Genomic DNA, 21,603 nt, shown 5'->3' with positions numbered 1-21,603 from the left:
ATTAATAATTGTTGTTAATAGGACCCAGGAAAGAATGGTTTCCTATCCTATCCTACCTCATAGGATTTTTTCAGCAGTCCTTTATCATTTTGGGACAATTTGTTACGTGGAAGTAAACGTGCTGGGATGTGCTGGGAATTGGACTCTTCGGCACTCTTTTTGGATAGACACATAGGAAATTCCTATTAGATGAGATTTTGGACGCGCACATTGGAAATTCTTATAGGATTTGGGCACGTAAGCCAGAGTAAAGAAAGTGTCCCAACATTATGAGAACCCTCTGAAAACCCCTGCATGAACTGCATTAGATTCGGCAATGGAATGAAGCTGAATAGCTGAACCTGATGTTGTTCACTCCAATCAAGGTGCCGAAACGTTCCCCCTCAGGTTCGCTCATGATTACCTATCCCCTAGTTTAGACTGTTTCAGTATGGTTTATGTAACGAACGAGTGGTAAATATAACAAAACATTCAAATTTCCATTTTCGTGGAAGACGGTATATGGATATAATTTATGACTAGCTCGACAAAATTCATGCTATGCTACAAAATAAGTAAGAATCATAATGGTTGTTTCAAGGACATTGTGTTCTTGATAAGTTCTTTCCAGAAGAGCACCATAAGTCAATGGGGAGTCACATAAAAAATCATCTTTTCTGCTTTAGGATTGCCACAACAAACAGATGCAACCAGAATTGGAAACTGTTTCTAACGTAGCCACTCTTGCTCCCTTCTTTTCTTCATATTGTTACACGAATCGAAAAAAAATGGAATAGCTTTCTCCAAACATTTCCAAATGCAAAAATGATTAGCAGTGGTGATGGTGTAATTTCGCCCCAAACGCCAACCACACATACAAGCCAACGAACGTCTGATACAGCTTCCTCTATGGAGCACCGTTATTGGCAATTCGGTTGCGCTAAACTGCCCGAAACTGCTGCCGAAGATCGCCAAGAATTTCAAGTGGCATAAGCCGGCCAAGCTAGGATTCGATCTGCATGCGCCAATCGGGTAGCCAGTGGCGCTCTCGTTATTAGAGCACAGGCAATATGGTAATAGTAAGTGATGCTGGTGATCGATGGCCAGTGTTGGCCAAAGCCGTGACTTTACTTCCGTACCGGAGAATAGAGTATTTCAGCAAACCAGCCAGCGAATTTGCTTTGCGCGTTCGTATTTCGTACGCGTTCCAAGCGCTCGCAGCAATGTCGGCGACTCTAATCTATCGCGTTAACCTCCCGCGCACGAACACAACACGCAAACTGGAGCAAACACACACACACGCACATACCGATCGTGTCTATTACATACGGGGCCCACACCGAGATACTATCGTCCCCCGTTGAAAAATGGCCTCCAAATGGGGGGGGGGGAGATACGGATGCCATGCGCAGGAAAGGGGCCGCAACGGTGCCAATTCCGGCGCCTGGCTCCCCAACACAACCGATCACGAGATCTCACATTACGCCAAGGGGGCACAAGCGGCACCAAGACACATACACACACACAAAAAGAAGCAGAAAAAGAAGAAAACCGGAGATGTAACGGAGGAAACCGACCGACTCGCGAATGGTTCTGTTTGCATATTTCGACCGTTTTGTCGATTAGTGTGTTTCGTTTTTCGCAATTTCGTTGCCCCACGTTCCCATCCCAGCACCACAGCCCCAGTACCGGCGTTAGCCCTTCGGCCACCACGCACAACTTTCGGCCACCCCAATGCCAGACGTGGTTCTATCTGCAACGCAACGGAAGCGAATTTTCCTGTATATATGTGTGTGCGTGTGAGTGTGCAGTAGTGTTGGCCCATCCTGCCACGCCTTTGCAGACTTCTTCCGGAGATTTATCATCTCGGGCTGGACAGAGAGAGAGAGAGAGAGAGAGTGAAAGAGAGAGAGAGCGCGCGCCCGGCGCGGGGCATTTAAATTTTAAATGTACTCACACAGAAGGGGACCAGCTGCTAGGCGCACCCCATACAGACCCCCTTGATCTCTCGTGGGTTGGGTTTAGAAATTGCTGGCCAACAAACTTCAGCAATTTGCGGCTTATCAATAAGGCCACAAACACACAGTCACGGCTGGGTCTACTGCCCATACGTTGGTGTGACCCGACGATGATGAGTACGATATGAGTACGCGTTTAGTAGAACATTTTTAGTAGAAAACTACATACGCGGACAATTGGACACCAATCGAACACACTTTGCACTGGCGCCGTAAATTAACTGATCGAAAGAGAGAGAGAGATAGAGAGCGAGAGAGCTGTCGCTTTGCTTGCGTGCGCACGCACTCGCCTACTGCTGCTGACGTCATCGAAAGTCGGGCTGCTGCGGAAGATGCGTTCACGGCAGTACGAACACACTTGCACATTTGCGTACGTACTAGCGTACGCACACACGCAGAGACGTAGTTCAGCACATTCCGTCAGCTGCTGAACACGAACACGGTGGATCATACTGAAGGGAGTGAAGGGTGGAAATTAGGGGATGCTAACGCTCTGTGTTTGTTTTGTGTATTGTTAAGGGACTGTGCGTTATCGCTGTGATTGTGAACATTGTTGGGTAATTCATCCGTTATCAACACACACACACACATAGACGAAGAAACGCACACACACATGCGCAACTAGCAGGATCGTTGCTGCTCTGGATGTGTTGAAGGGGACGTTGCTTGTTTTGAGTCTGGTGCCACATTCAATGTGGGTACCAGATGGTTGAAGAATTGAAAATTTCAGCTCAAGGTTAGAGCTGAATTAATAAAGATTCAATTCCCTTCGATATGCAAAGATGGGGTGGGGGGGAGGGGTTGTTCTGGTGCTGCCAGTGTGTGGTCTGCTTACCTTAAGTAAGACGCTGGCGTTCTTGATTTGCTATTACAATGATTTCTCGTCTCGAAAATGCTGGACTAAGAAGTATTTATAACGCCCATGGGAATCACTGAGATTTGATGTTCGTTAATTCACTAACTGTCACCATTAGCTTACTAACTGTATACTCATTCAATATAGTCTGAAAAGAAAAAAAATGTGCTTAGAAAATTTGCATGATCTTTTTTACATAATTATTTTAATGTTAAAAACATTCACTTTTAATTTAAATTGCTCGTACAGCAAATGTGTTTTGGCTGAAAATTGTGATATTTGACATACGCAGATATTCCAGTTACAATATCTTCGGAGCGCATAAACTGCTCGAATTCGAGAGTAGACTGTAAACGGGTTTGGTGGATCACACTAACACCATTAGAGCAGATCAGCAAGTCTTACTTCTTTTTAGTGTTGTGTTTCATGAATCTTTCGTTGAGATTCATTCATATCTCAGAATCTTCAGCGATGAGTGATTCGAATCTCGCATCGAACCTCCAAAGATGCATGAATAAAGATTCGATAAATTTGAATAAGATTAAGATTCGATTGCACGATCCCGTGGTACAGTGGTGTTAACTCGCACAACTTATAGCAATATCCCCGTCCTGAGTTCAAACTTCGCAATGGACCTTCTCCCCGCAGCAAGTACAGACTATCCGGCTACGTGGTTATACTTGCTATGAAGTCACCAGAGCCTGTATAGACTGGTATGACCACGTAGGTCCCGTGGTACAGTCGTCAACTCGAACGACTCAATAAAATGCCCGTCATGGGTTCAAGCTTAGAATGGACCGTGCCTCCTTAGCAAGGATTTGACTATCCGGTGGTAATGAATGAAGTCTCGAGATGTCCGCGTAGGACGTTACGCCAAATACAAGAAGACCACGTAGGTCGTTACGCGAAGAAGAAGAGTAAGAAGAAGCTCAAGCTCTATGAATCTTTGGAGATTCTGTACAGGGTTTTCGAGGATTATGTATAGGCATGTTCAGCGAGTTGTAGATTCGTTCAGGCATATAATAGACTCTTTCAGTGAGATATAGAATTTTTCGGAAGTAGGCGTTGACATGTTCGGTTATACTGTAGAGCTGCCACTTTCGTACCTCTTGGATTGCATCTTCCATCATTCTCATCAGGAGGTAAACAAACGGTTTTCGAAAAAATATGCTTTTTTCAACTAATTTATGTATTAAACAGCTTGGGGAATGATTATTTGCTACTTTTATGGTATTTAAGAATGAAAAATTGAATGCTGCGGCACAGGGTGTAAACAAAACAAATGACAACACTACAGAATCGCTGAACATGTCAACGCCTACTTCCGAACAATTCTATATCTAGCTGAAAGAGTCTATTATATGCCTGAACGAATCTACAAATCGCTGAACATGTCTATATAATCCTCGAAAATCCTGTATTCCCTAGATATCTTGAGATTCATGTATCTTTAGAGATTCATGAATCTTTTCAATCGAGATCCAGATTTATTGAAGCTTTTAAAGATTCATTCAGACTCAAGTAAATAAGACGCACCCAACACTACTACTTTTTTATGTAGCTCTCTTTGAAAGTGCGTTCTAGTATGGGAGATACAATTGCCATGTCCAGAGGAATAAACTATGAACAAAGTTAAGAGAACTCGAGTTATTGGGAAGTTTACACTATTCCGACGAAACCTCTTCAAAGTCAATCTTCAAAGTCAAAACCATCCATAGTAGCTCATTCCTGTCGCCCACTACGTATCGTTGTGTGTAGAGGGGTAAAGCTTGGAAATTGCACTTCTTTTTGCCCCATCACCGTCCTAAGTGCCTATTCCCGGCAATATCCTAATCCAAATTTAACTCCTCCTTCACCTCCCCCCCCCCCCCCCCCCCTCACGGCCGACCACTAAGCCGCCAGCGACAGCGTATTGACACATGGTAGCGTTTCATGGTTAGTGCCTTTCTCTCTCTCTCTATCTCCCTTACTTTCGTCCCCAAAAATTCGGTTGTCCCAACTGCGAATATACGCGAGAGACATACGCGCACCGTTAAGCCGTTTGATACTCTTTTTTTTTGTCGTTGCGTGTGCGCGCGCCACACATGTTTATTTTTGAGATCCATACGGGAGCAATAAACTCGGCTGCGGCGGGGATAAAGCGCTAGCGAATCCGATGAAGTAATCAGCCGGATGTGTCGCCTTCGGGCCGTTTTGCGTAGTCGGGTAAGCAGCAAGTAGTGCCTGTGTGAAGGGATGGGGGGATGGGGGGAAATGGGGCAAGAACGGTCTGCGATGTGTCTGTGCGTTTGTGTGTTGACTGTTTTCTACTGAGGGAGACACCGGAGACCCCTAGTTATCACAGCACACAGGAAGTGATCAGCCCCCCCCCCCCCCCTCCTCTGTATTCGAGGTGACGGATAGGAACCAGCATAGGGCTGATGAAGATCTCTTTTTTCCGTCTTCTTACCTTCCACCAAAGGTAGCCAAGAGACTCTTATCTTTTTTTGCTAGAATTTACCCTCTCCCCCTCCGACATCATTTCCCTGTTTTCCTCCTTTACTTGATCGTGTGCCGAGTGTTGAGATCGCTTGCAGGATGAACGCGCAGACCACAATTATACTCTATACATGCACTTCCTTCCGTTCGTTGGCTGGCCAATGAAAGTGGGTAGAAAAGTGCCGTAAACCCATCCATGCCGGATCCGTTCCCGTTGCAATCCGTTCCCTCTCCTCTGTTGAGAAAGCAACATGTGTGCAATGAACACATCATAGTAGTCTTTAGAAAATGTTTAATATTGTCAGTCTAGTTTAAAATACATTACATACAAGTTCATTGTTTAGTTTCTGCTCCTCTTTTATTCCACTGTGTTATAACTACGCTTAACAGGTTATGGGCCCAGAAGTACTGTCGAACAAGTGTTAAGTTTGTGTTATATTGAAGTAATAATCTATCGAAAATTTTAATCTTGAAGAAATACTGAAAACTTATCGAAAATTTTAATCTTGAAGAAACACTGAAAACTTAAATCTAGAAACATGTCTGAATCACACGTCACCATTGAAAAATTAAACGATCAAAATTACGCAATATGGAAATTCAAGATGGAACTTTTGTTAGCAAGGGAAAAGGTGCTGACTGTCGTGAAAGATTCGAAACCAGCAAGTCCCGACGCTGCATGGATTGCGAATGATGAACGTGCTAGGGCACTGATCGGTCTGTCGTTGGACGACAGCCAACTCATCCATGTCATGCAAACGAGTTCATCGAAAGATATGTGGGATGCCCTAAAAGGCTATCATGAGCGTTCATCTTTGTCCAGCAAAATACACGTCATGCGAAAAATGTTTGCCACAAAAATGACTGAAGGTGGAGACATTTCTAACCATCTCAAAGAACTATGTTCTCTGCGACTTCGTTTAATTGCGCTGGGAGAAGAAATGAAAGATCCATCCTTTGTCGCGTTAATGTTGTCCAGTTTGCCAAAATCCTTTGATGGTTTGATCGTGGCTTTGGAAAGTAGGCCTGATGAAGATCTTACGGTGGATTATGTAAAAGGCAAATTGTTGGATGAAGGAAGACGTCGAGCAGATGGTGCAGATGAAGATAAAGCGTTACTATCTGGAGGAAAGAATATCACGAAATTTTGGAAGGACAGGAAACTAACAACCAACAAGGAAAAACAGTGCCATTATTGCAAGAAGAATGGGCACATAAGAAAAGACTGTAGAAAATGGGCTGCAGACAAAAGAAGTAAACTAGATGGTGAAAGCGTCAACGTTGCTAATGAAGACAATCGAGAGGAAGTATGTTTGTTCATTGGAGAAAGAAACGAAACTGGACCATGGTGTTTCGATTCTGGTGCAACTTCTCATATGACGAACAATACGTCTATTTTGAAATTAATAGATAAATCGAAGCAATCCTCGATTTCATTAGCGAACGGAGATTCCATCAAGTCAGCTGGTGTCGGAAACTGCAAATTGTTTTCCATGGATGGAAACGGAAAACGCAAGAAAGTTTCCTTGGACAATGTGTGTCATGTACCATCTTTGACGACAAACCTATTATCTGTAAGTAAAATTACCGATAATGGATTCGAAATGTTTTTCGATAGGTATGGATGTCGTGTCCTGAAAGGAAAACAAGTATTGCTGATTGGTGAACGTAAAGGTGGTCTGTATTATCTAAAACAGGCTGAACAAGCCATGTTGGTAGATAAAAACCATGAAGCTTCCTGTATACACCTATGGCATCGTCGATTTGGCCATCGTGACATAGAAGCCATAATGAAGATTGCGCGGAACAATTTGGGAAGCGGCTTGAACATCAACCGATGTCATGTGAAATCCATTTGTGGATCATGCTGTGAAGGGAAGATGAGCCGTGATCCTTTCCCAAATTCTTCATCTTCAAGGACATCTGGTGTTGGCGAACTGATACATACGGACTTGGGAGGACCGTTTGAAGTATCAACAGCCCGAGGAAGCCGATATTTTATGACTATGGTTGATGATTTTAGTCGGTATACAATTATCTACCTGGTGAAAAACAAGTGTGAGACAGAAAACCGGATCAGAGAATATTGCACCATGATGAAAACACAGTTTGGACACTATCCGAAAGTCATCAGATCGGATGGTGGTGGTGAATACAGGAGCAATTCTTTAAAGGAATTTTTTGTAGATCACGGGATCGTGCATCAACAAACTGCCCCATATTCTCCACAACAAAACGGCGTGGCTGAACGTAAGAACCGGTACCTCGTTGAAATGATGAGATGCATGTTGGCAGAATCGAACATGGACAAGGTGTTCTGGGGTGAAGCGATCACCACTGCCAATTATTTACAAAATCGCTTGCCATCCTCCTTACTGGAATCGACACCTTACGAAATGTGGCACGGAAAGAATCCTTCGTATGAACATCTTCGAGTATTTGGTTCAGAAGCTTTCGTACACATTCCTAAAGAAAAACGGCGTAAGTTGGATAAAAAGGCTGAAAAGTTGGTATTCGTCGGATACGCGGACAATCAGAAGGCCTATCGATTCGTAAACCTGGAGACGAAAACAATTACCATTAGTCGTGACGCAAAATTTTTAGAACAATGCGAGATTGAGAAAATTGGAACAAAACCGAAACCAACGACATCAGGAGGAGTAGTGGTACTGCCACTTGGATCAACTCCTTCATTATGTCGCGCAGAAGAAACTACCACGAGAGAAAACATCGTTCAAATGGAGGCTTCTGCTGAATCCTCCTGCATTAGGGAATCGAACATGAACGATACTGTAGATGAACTTGATGTTACACCATACAACAGTGCATCTGATGGCGAACTATCAGATGAACCAGGGGCTATTGAAATGCATCAAAGTGTACGTAGGTCCACGCGAACAACAAAAGGCATCGCACCTGTTCGATTCAGGGATGAAAGTTATATGGCGGGATCTTCTGAACAAAACGAAGAACCCAGAAATTTGAAAGAAGTTTTTGTCTGTGCAGCGCGCGAAAAATGGATATCGGCAATGGAAAATGAACTGAAATCACACGAAGAAAACGGAACATGGGATGCATTGGTAGAGCTACCTGCTGGCAGAAAGGTTGTTGGTTGCCGCTGGATTTTTAAGTTGAAAAGAAATGCAGCTGGACAAGTAATCAAACACAAAGCTCGTCTAGTGGCGCAAGGCTATTCCCAGCAATTTGGCGAAGACTATGATCAAGTATTTGCTCCGGTCACAAGCCATACAACATTTCGTTTGATGCTCGCTATAGCTTCTAAAACACAGATGAAATTACGGCATTTAGATATTAAAACGGCCTATTTATATGGTGATCTAGATCAGGAGCTTTTTATGCGACAACCACCTGGATACGAGATAAAAGGCAAAGAGCATTTGGTTTGTCGATTGAAAAAGAGTATTTATGGTCTGAAACAATCAGCTCGATGTTGGAACCAGAAACTGCACGGTGTTCTGCTAGAGATTGGCTTCCAACAAAGTGCTGCTGATCAGTGTCTGTACATTAAAACTGAAGATGGAAAAAGAGTCTACATTTTAGTGTACGTGGATGATATGATAGTCGGTTGTGTGGACGAGACTCTCATTGATTCTGTGTATCACGCTTTAACCGAACATTTCGAAATGACGGACCTGGGACCAGTTAGTTACTTTCTGGGAATGGAGGTTAAATATGAAAAAGGTAACTACAGCGTTAGCCTCGAAGGTTACATTGAAAAATTGATTCGTAAGTTCGGATTGAGCGAAGCAAAAACTGCGAAAACACCGATGGATGAAGGATTTTTGAAGCAGCAAGACTCAAGCTCTATTTTGAAAGACTCTACTCAATATAGAAGTCTAGTTGGTGCTCTTCTATACATATCGGTGTGTACGCGACCAGATATTGCTGTAAGTACGGGAATACTTGGTCGTAATGTCAGTAATCCTACTGAATCATGCTGGGTTGCGGCTAAGCGTGTTGTAAGATATTTAAAAGCAACTAAACATTTTAAGCTCACTTTCAACAAAGCTGGTAGCGATTTGATTGGTTATTCTGATGCTGACTGGGCAGGTGATACTATAACAAGAAAATCGACTTCCGGATATGTGTTTTTCTATGCTAGTGGAGCTGTGTCATGGGCCAGTCGCAAACAAACCAGCATTGCATTATCATCGATGGAATCAGAATATATTTCCTTAAGTGAAGCTACTCAAGAACAAATGTGGCTTACTCGATTGATGAAAGACTTAGGAGAACATATTGAAAACCCCGTTAAAATCTTTGAGGATAACCAGAGTTGCATTTGTTTCGTCAACTCTGATAGAACCAATCGTCGATCGAAACACATTGAAACAAAAGAACACTTTGTCAAACAACAGTGTGAATCTAGAAAAATGATGCTTGAATATTGTCCCACGGAAGAGATGGTTGCGGACATTCTAACGAAACCACTAGGAGCAACAAAACAAAGAAAATTTACGGAGATGTTAGGGCTTCATGGCACACGTTGAGGAGGAGTGTTGAGAAAGCAACATGTGTGCAATGAACACATCATAGTAGTCTTTAGAAAATGTTTAATATTGTCAGTCTAGTTTAAAATACATTACATACAAGTTCATTGTTTAGTTTCTGCTCCTCTTTTATTCCACTGTGTTATAACTACGCTCAACATCCTCTCGGTCCCCAAACAACTTTCTTTTCTTTCACCCCGCCAACCCGTTTGGAGCAAACGGAAACGCTCATGTACTCAACTTCCGGAATGGTGGTGCTGTGGCCTGCGGGGGGGGGGGGGGGGAAGGCTGTTCGCACAAACTCCTGTTCGCGTTAACCAGTTCCGGTGGAGAGACGGGGGTCGTTGGGGGGGTTGGGTAGTAAATCTAAGTTCTAATTACTCACTCCGCCCGTTTTCCCGACCGGTGGGCTGGAGGGGTTGGGAGGGTGCGCAAAACTGCAACAGACGAACAGACGGATGGGACAATTGCGATTGGAATCGGCCGTCGCCCGTGTGTATGTGTGTTCTTCCGGGCAGCCGTACGAACGGAGCTTCCTGTCTGGTGGCAGTTCCGATTCTAATTATCGTCCGCTCGTGCGTGTGTGTGTGTGTTGAATGATAATTTTAATTACGCACCATATCCAGAGCCAGAGTTCCAGCACCGGTCGATAGAATGCGTGTCGACAGCAGCATGTTACAGACGACAGTCGAGAGAGAGAGAGTCGTCATCGCTTACCAGCAATGAGTACGTGTGGACATACGCGATGATTTGTATCTTGGCATAATTGACGTACACGCATCGTAATGCATACACTGGAGTCTCTAATTGTTGGAAAAAAGAAGAAATGATATGGAGCGGGTGTTCTCTTCACCACTATCGATCGCGATCGTTTCTCGATCATCGGCAACACTGCTGCTCTATTGTGGTCTAATGCGTACTATGATTATGAGCGTATGAGCGCAGAGTGTCATCGACCGAGAGGTTGAAGATTTTTGCTTGAGAATGATGCAGAAAAAAAGGTCCATAAGACGCCTGGGAACCGGACACGAAACGCGAAATTATCGTCATTTACCGCCAGTGAACGGCAGTTCATTGTTGCTGCTGGCTCATAAAGATGTCGTTTATTTGACTTGCCAGATGGATGGACACACGGTTTGGTCGAATTTTCGCAGCTCTAAGCGTATCTTCCCCATCATCTCACCATCATTGTTGATGATCACAAGCGAACTATATGCGAACCCATACCGAATGGGACCGTTACACGTTACACACAAGAATGTTTAATAATGTGTACGTAAATGTGTTTCTTTTATCTTCAAACTTTTCTTTGAACCTTCGATGTAAACATATTGTTCATCGGACAAGAGCTGATGACAGATCGAAAGATTTGGATAACTCTCTCGATGTTTGTTTGGTGATCGTACTGCCGGTGCGAAGAAGGTGTGTATGGACGTGTATACCGTAGTTCAACAATGCTTTACTTGCTGTTTGCTCAGCTTTCTCTCCCCCAAAAAACGCTCCCAAAATGCAACTTTCTATTTCTTTCCATTTTTCTGTTTTCTTGATTCAGCAACTCCATAAGGAGCCGTTTTTTTTCTTCCTCTCCCCTGGCGACATTTAGAGGTTCTACTATTTAGAAACGGATTGTGTGTATGTGTGCTTTTTCATTACAACCCGCCTTGTGACGGCAGTGTTGCAATGATGTCATCATGCCCGCGCTGTAGCTTGAGCGTTTGAGAGTGTTCTGTGAGTGTTTGCTGATCGTTTCCCGTTACGCGTCGGCCTGTGCCCGCTGTCGTCGTGCTGTCCGTGTCGTGCCTAGGAGATGGAAGTGTAATCTCGTTTTCCGTTTTGAAGCAACCAAGTTTGCCAAATTTGCGCATGATAATGCGCCCTCGGCTCTTGCGTAATAGGAGCATCAACGCGATCCCCCTAGCCCACTCGGGTCGTGGCGGTTGGGGGAAACATTTCAAGTCGAGTCTGAGAACTATGCCCCACCACTGTCTGCGCGATAACTGGCACGCGATGGGGGTGTGGAAGGGGTGGTTGGGAAGGACAGAACGCGAACCGTGCTCGGCAGCCAAACTGCCGATTGTGCTATTTTTAAAAACCATTTTCAATTTCCCTATTATTTCGGCCACGACGAAGCTGCGCGCTGCGCTTCGGGCTGTCTCACCCCCTCTCTCTCTCTCTCTGGTTGTCTCGTACCTGTAAGACTGTAAGACAAGCTACGCACACGCATTTTCCTTTTTCCTCCAAGGCCATTCGATTGTGGGAAGGAGGAAGATTTGTGTAAATAAAATCTTCTGGTCCGTTGGAGAAAAGGGGGGGTAAAGAAGTGGTGGGCGAAGGTAAAATTGTGTGTTGGTGGTTTTAAATTTTGATTGATGCGGGATCCACCCTGTGACTCATGGGTGTTAAAATTAAATAAAATTAAATATTACCACCACACTGTATTGGCGTAGTTGTGGGCCGGATGGATCAATAATTGGTATTTGCATTTGTGATTCTTATATTTTAATGCTGGATTTATAAATGTTTCTTATACCGGCAATTATATGTTTCAAAATCCTCGATCACTTTACTGAACTGTACGATCGCTCAGCAACTGTGGTTGTTGAACGAGGTTCGTTTGGTCGGAAATATCGACATACAGCCCAAGGAGGGTTGTTGCCCATTCCTATGTCAAAAAAACTGCTTTTGAAATATCTATGTTATAATATAATGCTTATTTTCATTCCACAAGAAAATAATTAATGGAATTGGTGATAGTTCAACCGTTTGAATAAATAATGCATATTTATATGGATAATCAATAAATCGGCAGAAAATACAACTTACTTATGGTGGAACACTTACATGAAACATTAAATTACTAAATTTTTCTGATAATTATGTTGTTTGTGTATCACGATTGCACAATTTCTATCGCAATTGGACACATTTTACTGTCGACTGCAAACGTTGTAGGGTTCCGTTGCTCGACATGAGTTTGACACCTCTGTCAAACATACCATCCTGCAAAATCGTTGCACTCTGGTCGTTAATTTAAATGATGCGCATTTAAAAAATATAGAATACCCTCCGATCCAATACTATGGATTCAAAACGTATGTAAAAAATGTAACACTTTATTACAAACCCACAAAGAAAAATAAACCCCTCTGCTCCATACCAATATCACTCCTCGTCTAGAAGCCAGTCTTTCGATGGCGTGTCGGTGTCCTTGAGCGGGTTGACCGCTTTCGTTTGCTCCATTGCAGCATTGACCTTCGATACGCCCTTCACGATTTGCTGATACCTGTCCCGGATGTCCGATATCCACTCCGTATCGTCCCAGTGGTACCAGCTCAGTACGCAGACGATTAGAATGAAAAATAGATTCGTGGTGATGCCTGCAACGACACAATACAGGTACATTACTATCCGTATTCCGCGACGAGCGAATACATAGCGCTGCGAGCAGTGGCATGACTTGCTTACCGATAAGCGCGGACAACACGGGCCAGTTAAACATTAGATACCGCAGGCCGGTAAAGTTCGCGACCACCTGTAACTGGGCCGAGTACAGCTGAATGTCCCGACAGTGGATGGTGATGTCGATGTTGGTGGCGGGATGGGTCGAGTCGTCGAGAAAGTTGGAGAACAGCTCCACCGTTACCAGCTGCTTCTCCTCCCGATAACCGAATACTAGCAGTGGCGCAAACACGAACGTTAGAATCGTTTTCAGCAGGTCGGATTTGTAGTGCAGCATGGACATGCGGCAGGAACGCGCCACCTCGACGTGCCCGTAGTCCTTAACCGTACCGCACACGGTGAACATGCCTGAACGTGGGAAGAAAGAGAGATGAATTGGTTTTTTCGTAGAAGGATGCCTAAACACACACTACAACACCAGCTACAACCCAGGTAAACCACCCTCCCGAGAGCAGTAGAACAAACACTTGCTACAACCGATTACCTATTTTACCATTGTGTTCAGATTCGGGCATTTCCAGGTTCAGTACGATCTTGTACGGCTGTCCCACCATCAGGAACCGTTGATGATTAGTCAGCGCAACGTTCGCCGTCGGATAAGGTTTGCAATCGTACGCATTATCTTGACATTCGCTGCAAAGCGAGAAGAAATCGAGTTAATAATGCTGCTTGAAGCGTGAAGCGTGCGCTGCATACATTCTGCCGTCACGCCAGGGGGGGCACATACCGTATGTTCAGGTGCACATCCTTCACGTGCAAAACGGAGGGCATGTAGGAGTAGTAGAAGTACAGGTACAGGAAGATGGAGGCCCACACGACGGAAAAGCCGACGAGCACGACGACGAGCAGCTTCAGGAACACGTTCTTCGTAGTGGTCACACTCTTTTCCTTCCGCGCTCGGTACTCCTCGGCCGCGGCCAGGCCCAGCGTAGCGACCGGTTTGAATACATAGTTTCGTACGATTTTGAAAGGGTCCAAAATCATCAACACCAAACCAATCAGACCCATGTTACGTGTGCAACGGGAGGCAAGCGAATGGCTGTGGTACGGGATAAGGAATAGATAAGGAATCGTTGCCTCCTTGATAATCAGCCCGCAGTACGGTTAACGATCTTAAAGCGGAGAAGCCGTGGCCGCAAGCACATCACAACTTCCGCCACCGGAATGGTCTTTATGCGGGAATGTTGAAAGGAAAGATGGAATCGGTTTTGTGTAAGTTCAATGCACTTTATGCACGATTTTTCACATTTCACGACGCTCCACAAAACGGGGTAACTCCTGAACCGTAAGTTTACAATCGCATGATGCGGAACAAAGTTCAGCAGAAGCCAAATCGAAACCGTTTTGACGTTTGTTTGTTTTGGTCTGGCTCTACACTGTGGTCGGTCCAAGGACATTTCGTTAGGAAATGTTTATTTTATTTTGTGAAAGAAATTTTCGAAAAAGCAAGAAAAACAACGAAATGGCAAAAAATTGAGAAAAACTTATCAATTTAAAAGTAGTTGCAAATGGTACGCATTTGAAGAAACCGATTTTAAAACATAATTCCATGACGGGGATATTGCCCCTTGCATTGCTGTGTTGTGTTTAATTTTTTTTAAATTTAAACAATGATGTATGATCATGAATAGTTGTTGAAAATAATGCTTATTAAAGTATTTTTACTAAAATATAGCGCCACATTTTTAAAGGTTTGATATTGCACATGTTGCATTTGATAGTTTATTTACCAACTGATTTTGAATGCAATTTAGAATGTAGCTTTAAGCTAGTTTAAACATTTACGATAAATCTCGGGAAAACATTAAAAGATAGACTGTAAAATAATTGCATTTGATTCAATCACCAGTGGATTAGATCGATTTGCAGTGGTTAGATCGATACTAACGTGATGTATAATCTCTCATCCCTTCATTCCTATTCGATCGATATCGAAAAGTTGGACAACAAAGAGCAAAATAAACCAATGTACCAGACAGGTCATTCAACGCGTTGCGCTTACAGCCGGAAATGCATCAACTTTCGCATCAGTCCCGGCCCATTCCACAGACCGTTCAGCAGCAGATGCCAGTAGAGCGGGGGCATGAAATCCTTCTTCATGAGGTACATTGTGAAGCGCTCCTTGCGCTGATCGAGCGGGAAAGTTTCCAAGGGCGTCAGGGAGTAATCGAACTCGGCCAGCATACACGTGTTGTATCCCGTGACCAGCGGGCAGGACGCGTACCCGTCGAAAACTCGATTAGGTGTGCGGCCCTCCATCACAGCCATTAAATTTTTGTACACCACTTGCGTCTGGGCGGCTGAATGGAAGAAGAACAGCGACAAGAAGCGTTCACACAAATGTATCGTTCCACCATCATCGAATATGCATATGCAATGCAAATGGATCAACAGTCCTGCCTTTGGCTGCCTGCCTGCCTGCCTGCTTCATTTGCATGTACAATGAGGTCTCGTTTTCGCTTACCGACGGACGCTGCTGTTTTAGAATTCGGCGAAGATGAGCAGTCACCGATCGCAAAGACGTTGCTGAATTTCTGATGCTGCAGCGTATCCTTGTTCACGTCTACGAAGCCCACCTCGGTAACTAGGCTTTTGCAAGCCTTCAGCACATCCGGGGCACCCATCGGCGGGGTGACGTGCAGCAGCTCGTACTGCAAATATGCACAAGCAAATCGTATGCAATCATGTTACAATTGTGCCCTCTCCAACCCGTTCGTCCGTGGCCTGCCCGCAGGCACCTGACCTACTTAACCTTACCTTAACGGTAAACCGCTCGTCCGGCTTGTCGAGATTTTCGAACACAGCTTCATCCGTGCCGGGTTTCACCTCGACTAGGTTCGTGCGCAGATTTACATTAATGTCCCGTTTCTTCACTATTTCCCAGAGCGCATCGGCATAGTGCTTTACGCCGAACAGCACCGGCAGCGAGGTGTTGTAATGGAGCTGCGCATTTTTGCGCTTTCTGGACTGGTGGTTGAAGTAAAAAAAAAAATGTTTAAATCAATTGCACTAACCCCCTGTCAGTCAGCCACGACTACCAAAACTACCTTGCGTAAATAGTGCTCCGCAATGTACAGCACCTTCTGGGGCGCTCCGGGACACTTGACCGGACTGTTCGGGAAGGTGAACACGGCGTTGCCGGTGCGGAAGTTCTTCAGCGCCTGGTAGGTACGGTCGACATACTTCGGCGAGTAGTTCGAGCACACCTTCCCGTTCGGTATCGACAGGGCTTCCAGCAGGCCCGGAATTTTGTCGTAATTCAGCTGCAATCCGACGGCAACGAGCAAATATTCGTACTCGATTGTATCACCACCACTGGTGTGGACGGTGTTACTTTCGGGCTCAAACTTTGCGGCCGAATCCTTGATCCACGTGGCCAGCGCGGGCAGAACGCTCTTCATTGGGCGAAAGCTGTCCTCCAGCTTTTTAATGCCACCGCCGATTAGGGTGAACATCGGCTGATAATAGTGGTTCTGGAAGAAGGAAAATAGCATGATGATGTTTTAATTGGTTTATGTAGGAGCAGCGCGCTTGAGAAATATAAATTTGTTACTACGCTTTTTTTATATGCATTATTGTGCCCCACCCAATTCCTAGTAGCAAATAAATTCTCTCGAGGCCATTAGAGCAATAAAAAATGAAACGAACAAAGGGTAGGAGAGTACTAATAAAACATTCACGGCTATTTTCCCGTTCGATCTTTTTTGCCTGGGACAAAATGCAAAGTCACTATAGTTTGTTTAATTCATTAGCACAAGCTACACAATGATGACGGTCCAAATGTACACTCTAAATGGGGCTAAGTCCGTCAGACCAGACAAGCTAATTGAAAACAATAAAAATAGCACCAAAAAAGGCCAGATCTTAAGAGTGAAATCGTTGAAACAGAAAGAGATCAATGTGTAACGAATGTTGCTAAGCAGAATACATGCATTTTACAACACTCGATTGGGCTAACAAACGCAACCACGGTTCGACCGATAGTGCACAGGAAGTCGATAAGCCGTACTGCTGCTGATATTGCACCTCTAGCCAATTGACTTTCATTTGATTAGGATGAATCCAATTGGTTTTTGGTTCATTTTTTTCAACATTCGTTTGATAAAGATCGAGTTTTAACTGTTAAAACTGCAACTTACATCAGCCGGTTCCAGCACAATCACTTTTCCGGCCCCCAGCTTGTTGGATGCTTTTGCCGCCACGGAACATCCTCCGGCGCCCCCACCAACCACTAACAGTTTACATCTGAAAAGAAAGTAAAGCAATAAGAAAACGTTGTCATAAAATCTCATTCCGGAGGAGAAACTTTTTCGGGGAACTTTCCCCGAAAAAACAACAACCTGTTGCGCACCCTTTTTGGATCTTCCCGTTTCATTTCGTTTGACTTACTTGTGGTTTTCGTTCAGAATGCCGCTTGTTGCGAATCCTCTTGCCGCAATACTAAGCGGAGAATTTGCTGTTTTAATTGTATAACACAACACTTTTATCATTTTTGTTTGCGAACCAACGTCCTTCTTGCACAATCTTATGCCACCGTATGTCTACGGGCCCAAAAGATCAAGGTGTTATAAATGACAAGGTGAAGTTGTTCAGAGCAAAATGACATTTCTCGACTTGACATTTCTCTTCCGGGGGCTCCGGTATAAAAATCGGGGAGGGGTGGTGCGGGGTAATGAAATTTGTATGCAGAGAGTGACAGATGTCCCCCACAATGTCGCCCAGCAAAAGCGATAAAAATCAACCTTCTAAATACATTATCCTTGCCCTTTTGTTTTGCCGCTTCGATGTAAACAAAATTATGACGTTTTTGACATGTGTTTATGGAAAGGGGTTGAAAAGTTGAGCCGGTTGCAATGTGCCGCAATTTAAATTTGCCGCTACTTAACGAATGTTTTACTTTCGTAGACTTTTGAAATGGATGAATGAGAATATAAGGCATTATCGGTTAATTTATTAAACTTACTATATGGAATATTCTTATTCTTCTTTATAGTTTTTTGGCTTGCTCGGTCCTCAGTTTTTGGTCCTTAATTCGAAGGAAAACATTCAGGTCGGAATCGAATCCTGCTCGTAAAGGTTATAATTGATTTTTTATTTATTTAATTACTTCGAAAAAGCGAGAAAGTGATCTCAATAAGAAATTTGCTTTAAAATAATTAACAACTTCGTTGATGGCGTGCCTCTAACTAACTAAGACTAACTCATCGCAAATCGTGAGTTCGCACTTAAACTAATCCACGAGACAATGCAGTTAAATTTTATAGTACTGGAATGAACGGAACAGTTGCAAAAGCAAAAAAAAGTATGGGCATGTTGTTAAGTCGTACGAGTTGACAAATGTACCATGAGACCGGCACTACAGATACTCTGAAAGATGTATGTTTAGCATGTGACAGGTATTTTATCACTTTTCTCATTAGCACATCTCACAGTAAAACGTCACAAAATCTTTTCCAGTAATCGAATAATGACCGAGATGTAAAGTACACAATCGTTGGCAGTTGCAATCATCCACAACTCAACGTCATTGGATGTAAAAGCTAAAGAGGCGAATGAGGCCAATTGGCTCAAAGTCTCTATAAAAATAAAGAAAAAATTGGATGTAAAAACCTGTTCAGGTTGTCCAAAAAAAAAAAGATTTGTTTTTTTTTTATTAACACTTTCTACCACTTTTCTGGCCACTCACCGGTCAAATTCTTCTTTAGCTTCTTCGCTAAAGCTTAGTGACCAATGAAGTGTCTTTGCTAGATCCATATCTCCAATTCACTGTCTGGCCTTTAGTCATCATTTCACATAGTTTTATGAGTCTTTTTTGTTCCCTATACGAGAAATACTATTGATCACTTCCAATTTTGAGTTACATTCTTACGTATTTTTTATGGTGAGAATATTATGTAGCCTAAAACAACACGTACCTATATTCGTCATCTTTCCGCAAGAGCAACATCATTTCGTAGTCTCAAAATGCAGATGTTGGCTGATTTGCCTATCATTTCATAGTATAAATCGTTAATCTTTGCGCTATTTGTATGTGTGTGTCACCCAAACAATGCCCCTGGACACACTGGACACACCAGTTACGTCTTAATTGCTTAATCTATTTGTGAACTGCAGCGACTTTTCTTCCATCGTTATGGGACACAAACAGCAATGACGCTCAACCAACCCAACAAGTGTCTCAGGTCTGCCTTATGGAATGACCCCGCGACGGGCCGAAATGATTATTTCGCTATTATGCTGGCAAAGCAAAAACCAAAATCCACCAAATATATTTTTAGCTCCGAATGCCTAGCGGACTCATTTGGAGTAATTAATAGGCCTGATAAGGAAGTAGTGAACGGTTCCGTTTGAGTATGTTTTTTTATCAATTGTTTGTCTATTTCCATTTTTTTTTCATAACGTCCTACGCGGTCCCACCGTCCTGATAAAGGCTAATGAGAGTTATTTTTACTATTTAAATGGAATGTCAAAGACAATCTGTTACAAATGGTGAATGTCTGTATGAGGAATGATTCACATTCACCGCCTCTATCATTCACGCATTTTCTATTTATTTAAACGCGTAAAACCTTATCAGGAACGCAAATAGGAAAATCACAGCTCTTTCTAACATCCTGGTGGAACAGATGAAATGAATCTTGCAAGTAGTACTACGACGTATCCAAAGACTGGGAGGCTGGAGCAACCAGCCAAGCGATGGAAAGGTGCTGTAAATAGGTGGAAATTACTATCGGAAATGGTTTGATGATCTCCATCGGTTTAGGGATGCCCAGGAAAGTAAGTCCAACTTATGTTTTAGTATCGGTATTAGAAAAAGATAGCCGATAAGTCATCAATTCTGAACCTGATTTATGGATAGGAACACTCTGCTCTCCATTGAAACAAAATGTATGTAGATGCTAGTTTTGAAGTATCAGGAAGCCTACATTTTGGTCACTGCCTAGTGCCTCCGATACTATAAACCCGCCATTTATCTGACTATCAAATAATCCAGCAAAACAAGATTGATTGTTACAATAATTCACCAACAAAAAGCAAGTCCTCGTAGGAGCTAGGAAGAATATGCTTATTTTTTGAATACTTTTTCAGTACCAGAAACTTTAGGACACATTAGACAAGTCTAGACTAGATAGTTTGTCTTTTCTAGGGAGTAACGATTCTGTATGAGAATTTGTCCCATTTTGCCTTGTTGGAGCCAACACGTATTTCGAATAGACCAATAAATTATTTTTAAAATATTAAACATCTTTTAAATCTACAACCATTGTTACTAATAGAGTTAGTTACTAATCAATACCGATGAGCTAATGAACATGGAGAGAAAGACGTCCACTTTCTGTACGATAATCGGCATGGAGACGCATGTTAATAGAGCCTTCTTCTTAAAGGAGCTAACAGCAGATAAATACAACAGCAACTAGTATCTCTTTTGTGGATCGTTACTTTTTACTGCCATGCATTGTTAGCCCACAAAGAAGGAAGGAAAAAGGGACATGGTTCCTGCGTACTCATTGCCAACAATCATGTTTACCCCGCGGCAGCTAATTACACTGCCAGCGCATGTGGGGCTTCTTTTAATTCGATTGTATCTAAACCATTCCAGATCAACACCACCAGAGGCAGGCGCGGAGCCGGTGACGAACGACTCTCGTACGGCTCCAGCACCAAACCGGCCCGACATACGCGCCCCTGCTCTGTGCCGTGTCCTCCCTCTTGGGGAGTTCTGTTCATGGATGCAAATGTCATGCACATCGTAACCTCACTTGTCTTTCTGATATTCTAATTCGGCGGCTGAAATCTCCTCACCAGGCGGGAGCTTTGCGCGGATTGCTCTACTCCCTGCTGCGTGTGTACTGCTAGCCTGTCGCAGGTTACACACACCTGAACGTCGCAACAGCAGCAGGAGCGGCTGTAGCAGCAGCATCATCATCATCAGCAACACCTCGTCTCTAATATCTCGCATGCATGATTCAGTAGCCAGGAGAGGACATCCGTACATCTGAATGGCAAATTGGGCGCTCAGGCTACGGGACGCTTGGAAGCATCGTCCCGCGCCGTCGCTGCGGCGTAATCGCCCCAGGCTGGGCTGCGGTTGGTCGAGTATCCAAGCAACCCCGCGTCCCGGCGCCTTCCCCTCACCAGCCAGCCAGCCGCCAGCCATCGCCAGCAGTGAAGACTGGCCAGAGGCGTCACCTATCCGGCAAATTCTTCCCCCCCACACTTCCCCTTCCGCAGCTCCCCCAATTCCACTCCACTGCTTGCCGACTCGCTTACAGTCGCCTTCATTTCAATCAATTGAAAA

At 43.8% G+C, this 21,603-nt stretch overlaps 2 protein-coding genes across 3 annotated transcripts; both read right to left on the bottom strand.

The window, feature by feature from the left end:
- Positions 1-12,991: 12,991 nt before the first annotated feature.
- Positions 12,992-14,663, bottom strand: LOC1273817 (seipin). 2 transcript variants are annotated; one of them, XM_003436358.2, is made up of 4 exons: positions 14,029-14,663; positions 13,795-13,934; positions 13,308-13,649; positions 12,992-13,219 (listed from the first exon to the last, which is right to left on the bottom strand). In XM_003436358.2, exons 1-4 carry the CDS (start codon positions 14,307-14,309, stop codon positions 13,005-13,007), a joined length of 978 nt encoding a protein of 325 aa, XP_003436406.1. In that variant the 5' UTR covers positions 14,310-14,663; the 3' UTR covers positions 12,992-13,004. The 2 variants fall into 2 exon arrangements, with proteins under 2 accessions (XP_003436406.1, XP_312835.4); XM_312835.5 differs by having other exon boundaries at positions 13,786-13,934; positions 14,029-14,653.
- Positions 14,664-14,983: 320 nt separating this feature from the next.
- Positions 14,984-17,879, bottom strand: LOC1273816 (sulfide:quinone oxidoreductase, mitochondrial). The gene is made up of 6 exons (XM_312834.6): positions 17,691-17,879; positions 17,441-17,546; positions 16,349-16,774; positions 16,059-16,268; positions 15,766-15,952; positions 14,984-15,601 (listed from the first exon to the last, which is right to left on the bottom strand). The coding sequence occupies exons 1-6, from the start codon at positions 17,789-17,791 to the stop codon at positions 15,300-15,302; spliced, it is 1,332 nt and encodes a 443-aa protein (XP_312834.6). The 5' UTR covers positions 17,792-17,879; the 3' UTR covers positions 14,984-15,299.
- Between the last annotated feature and the right edge of the window lie 3,724 nt (positions 17,880-21,603).

This window comes from Anopheles gambiae, chromosome 2 (genome assembly GCF_943734735.2).
Source record: "Anopheles gambiae chromosome 2, idAnoGambNW_F1_1, whole genome shotgun sequence".
NCBI classification, from domain to species: Eukaryota; Metazoa; Arthropoda; class Insecta; order Diptera; family Culicidae; genus Anopheles; species Anopheles gambiae.
The sequence above is the reverse complement of the archived record's forward strand: the minus strand, read 5'-3'. Positions and strand labels throughout refer to the sequence as shown.

Bases quoted from the DNA above. Each gene is read 5' to 3' on its own strand.
- LOC1273816 (XM_312834.6), bottom strand. From the start codon at position 17,791: ATGATAAAAGTGTTGTGTTATACAATTAAAACAGCAAATTCTCCGCTT. The intron at 17,547-17,690 runs GTAAGTCAAACG...CTTTCTTTTCAG, and splicing joins ATTCTGAACGAAAACCACAA to ATGTAAACTGTTAGTGGTTG. The intron at 16,775-17,440 runs GTAAGTTGCAGT...TCCTTCTTCCAG, and splicing joins TTGTGCTGGAACCGGCTGAT to AACCACTATTATCAGCCGAT.
- LOC1273817 (XM_312835.5), bottom strand. From the start codon at position 14,309: ATGGGTCTGATTGGTTTGGTGTTGATGATTTTGGACCCTTTCAAAATC. The intron at 13,650-13,785 runs GTAATCGGTTGT...TCCCACGTTCAG, and splicing joins TGAACACAATGGTAAAATAG to GCATGTTCACCGTGTGCGGT. The intron at 13,220-13,307 runs GTAAGCAAGTCA...GTGTCGTTGCAG, and splicing joins CGTGTTGTCCGCGCTTATCG to GCATCACCACGAATCTATTT.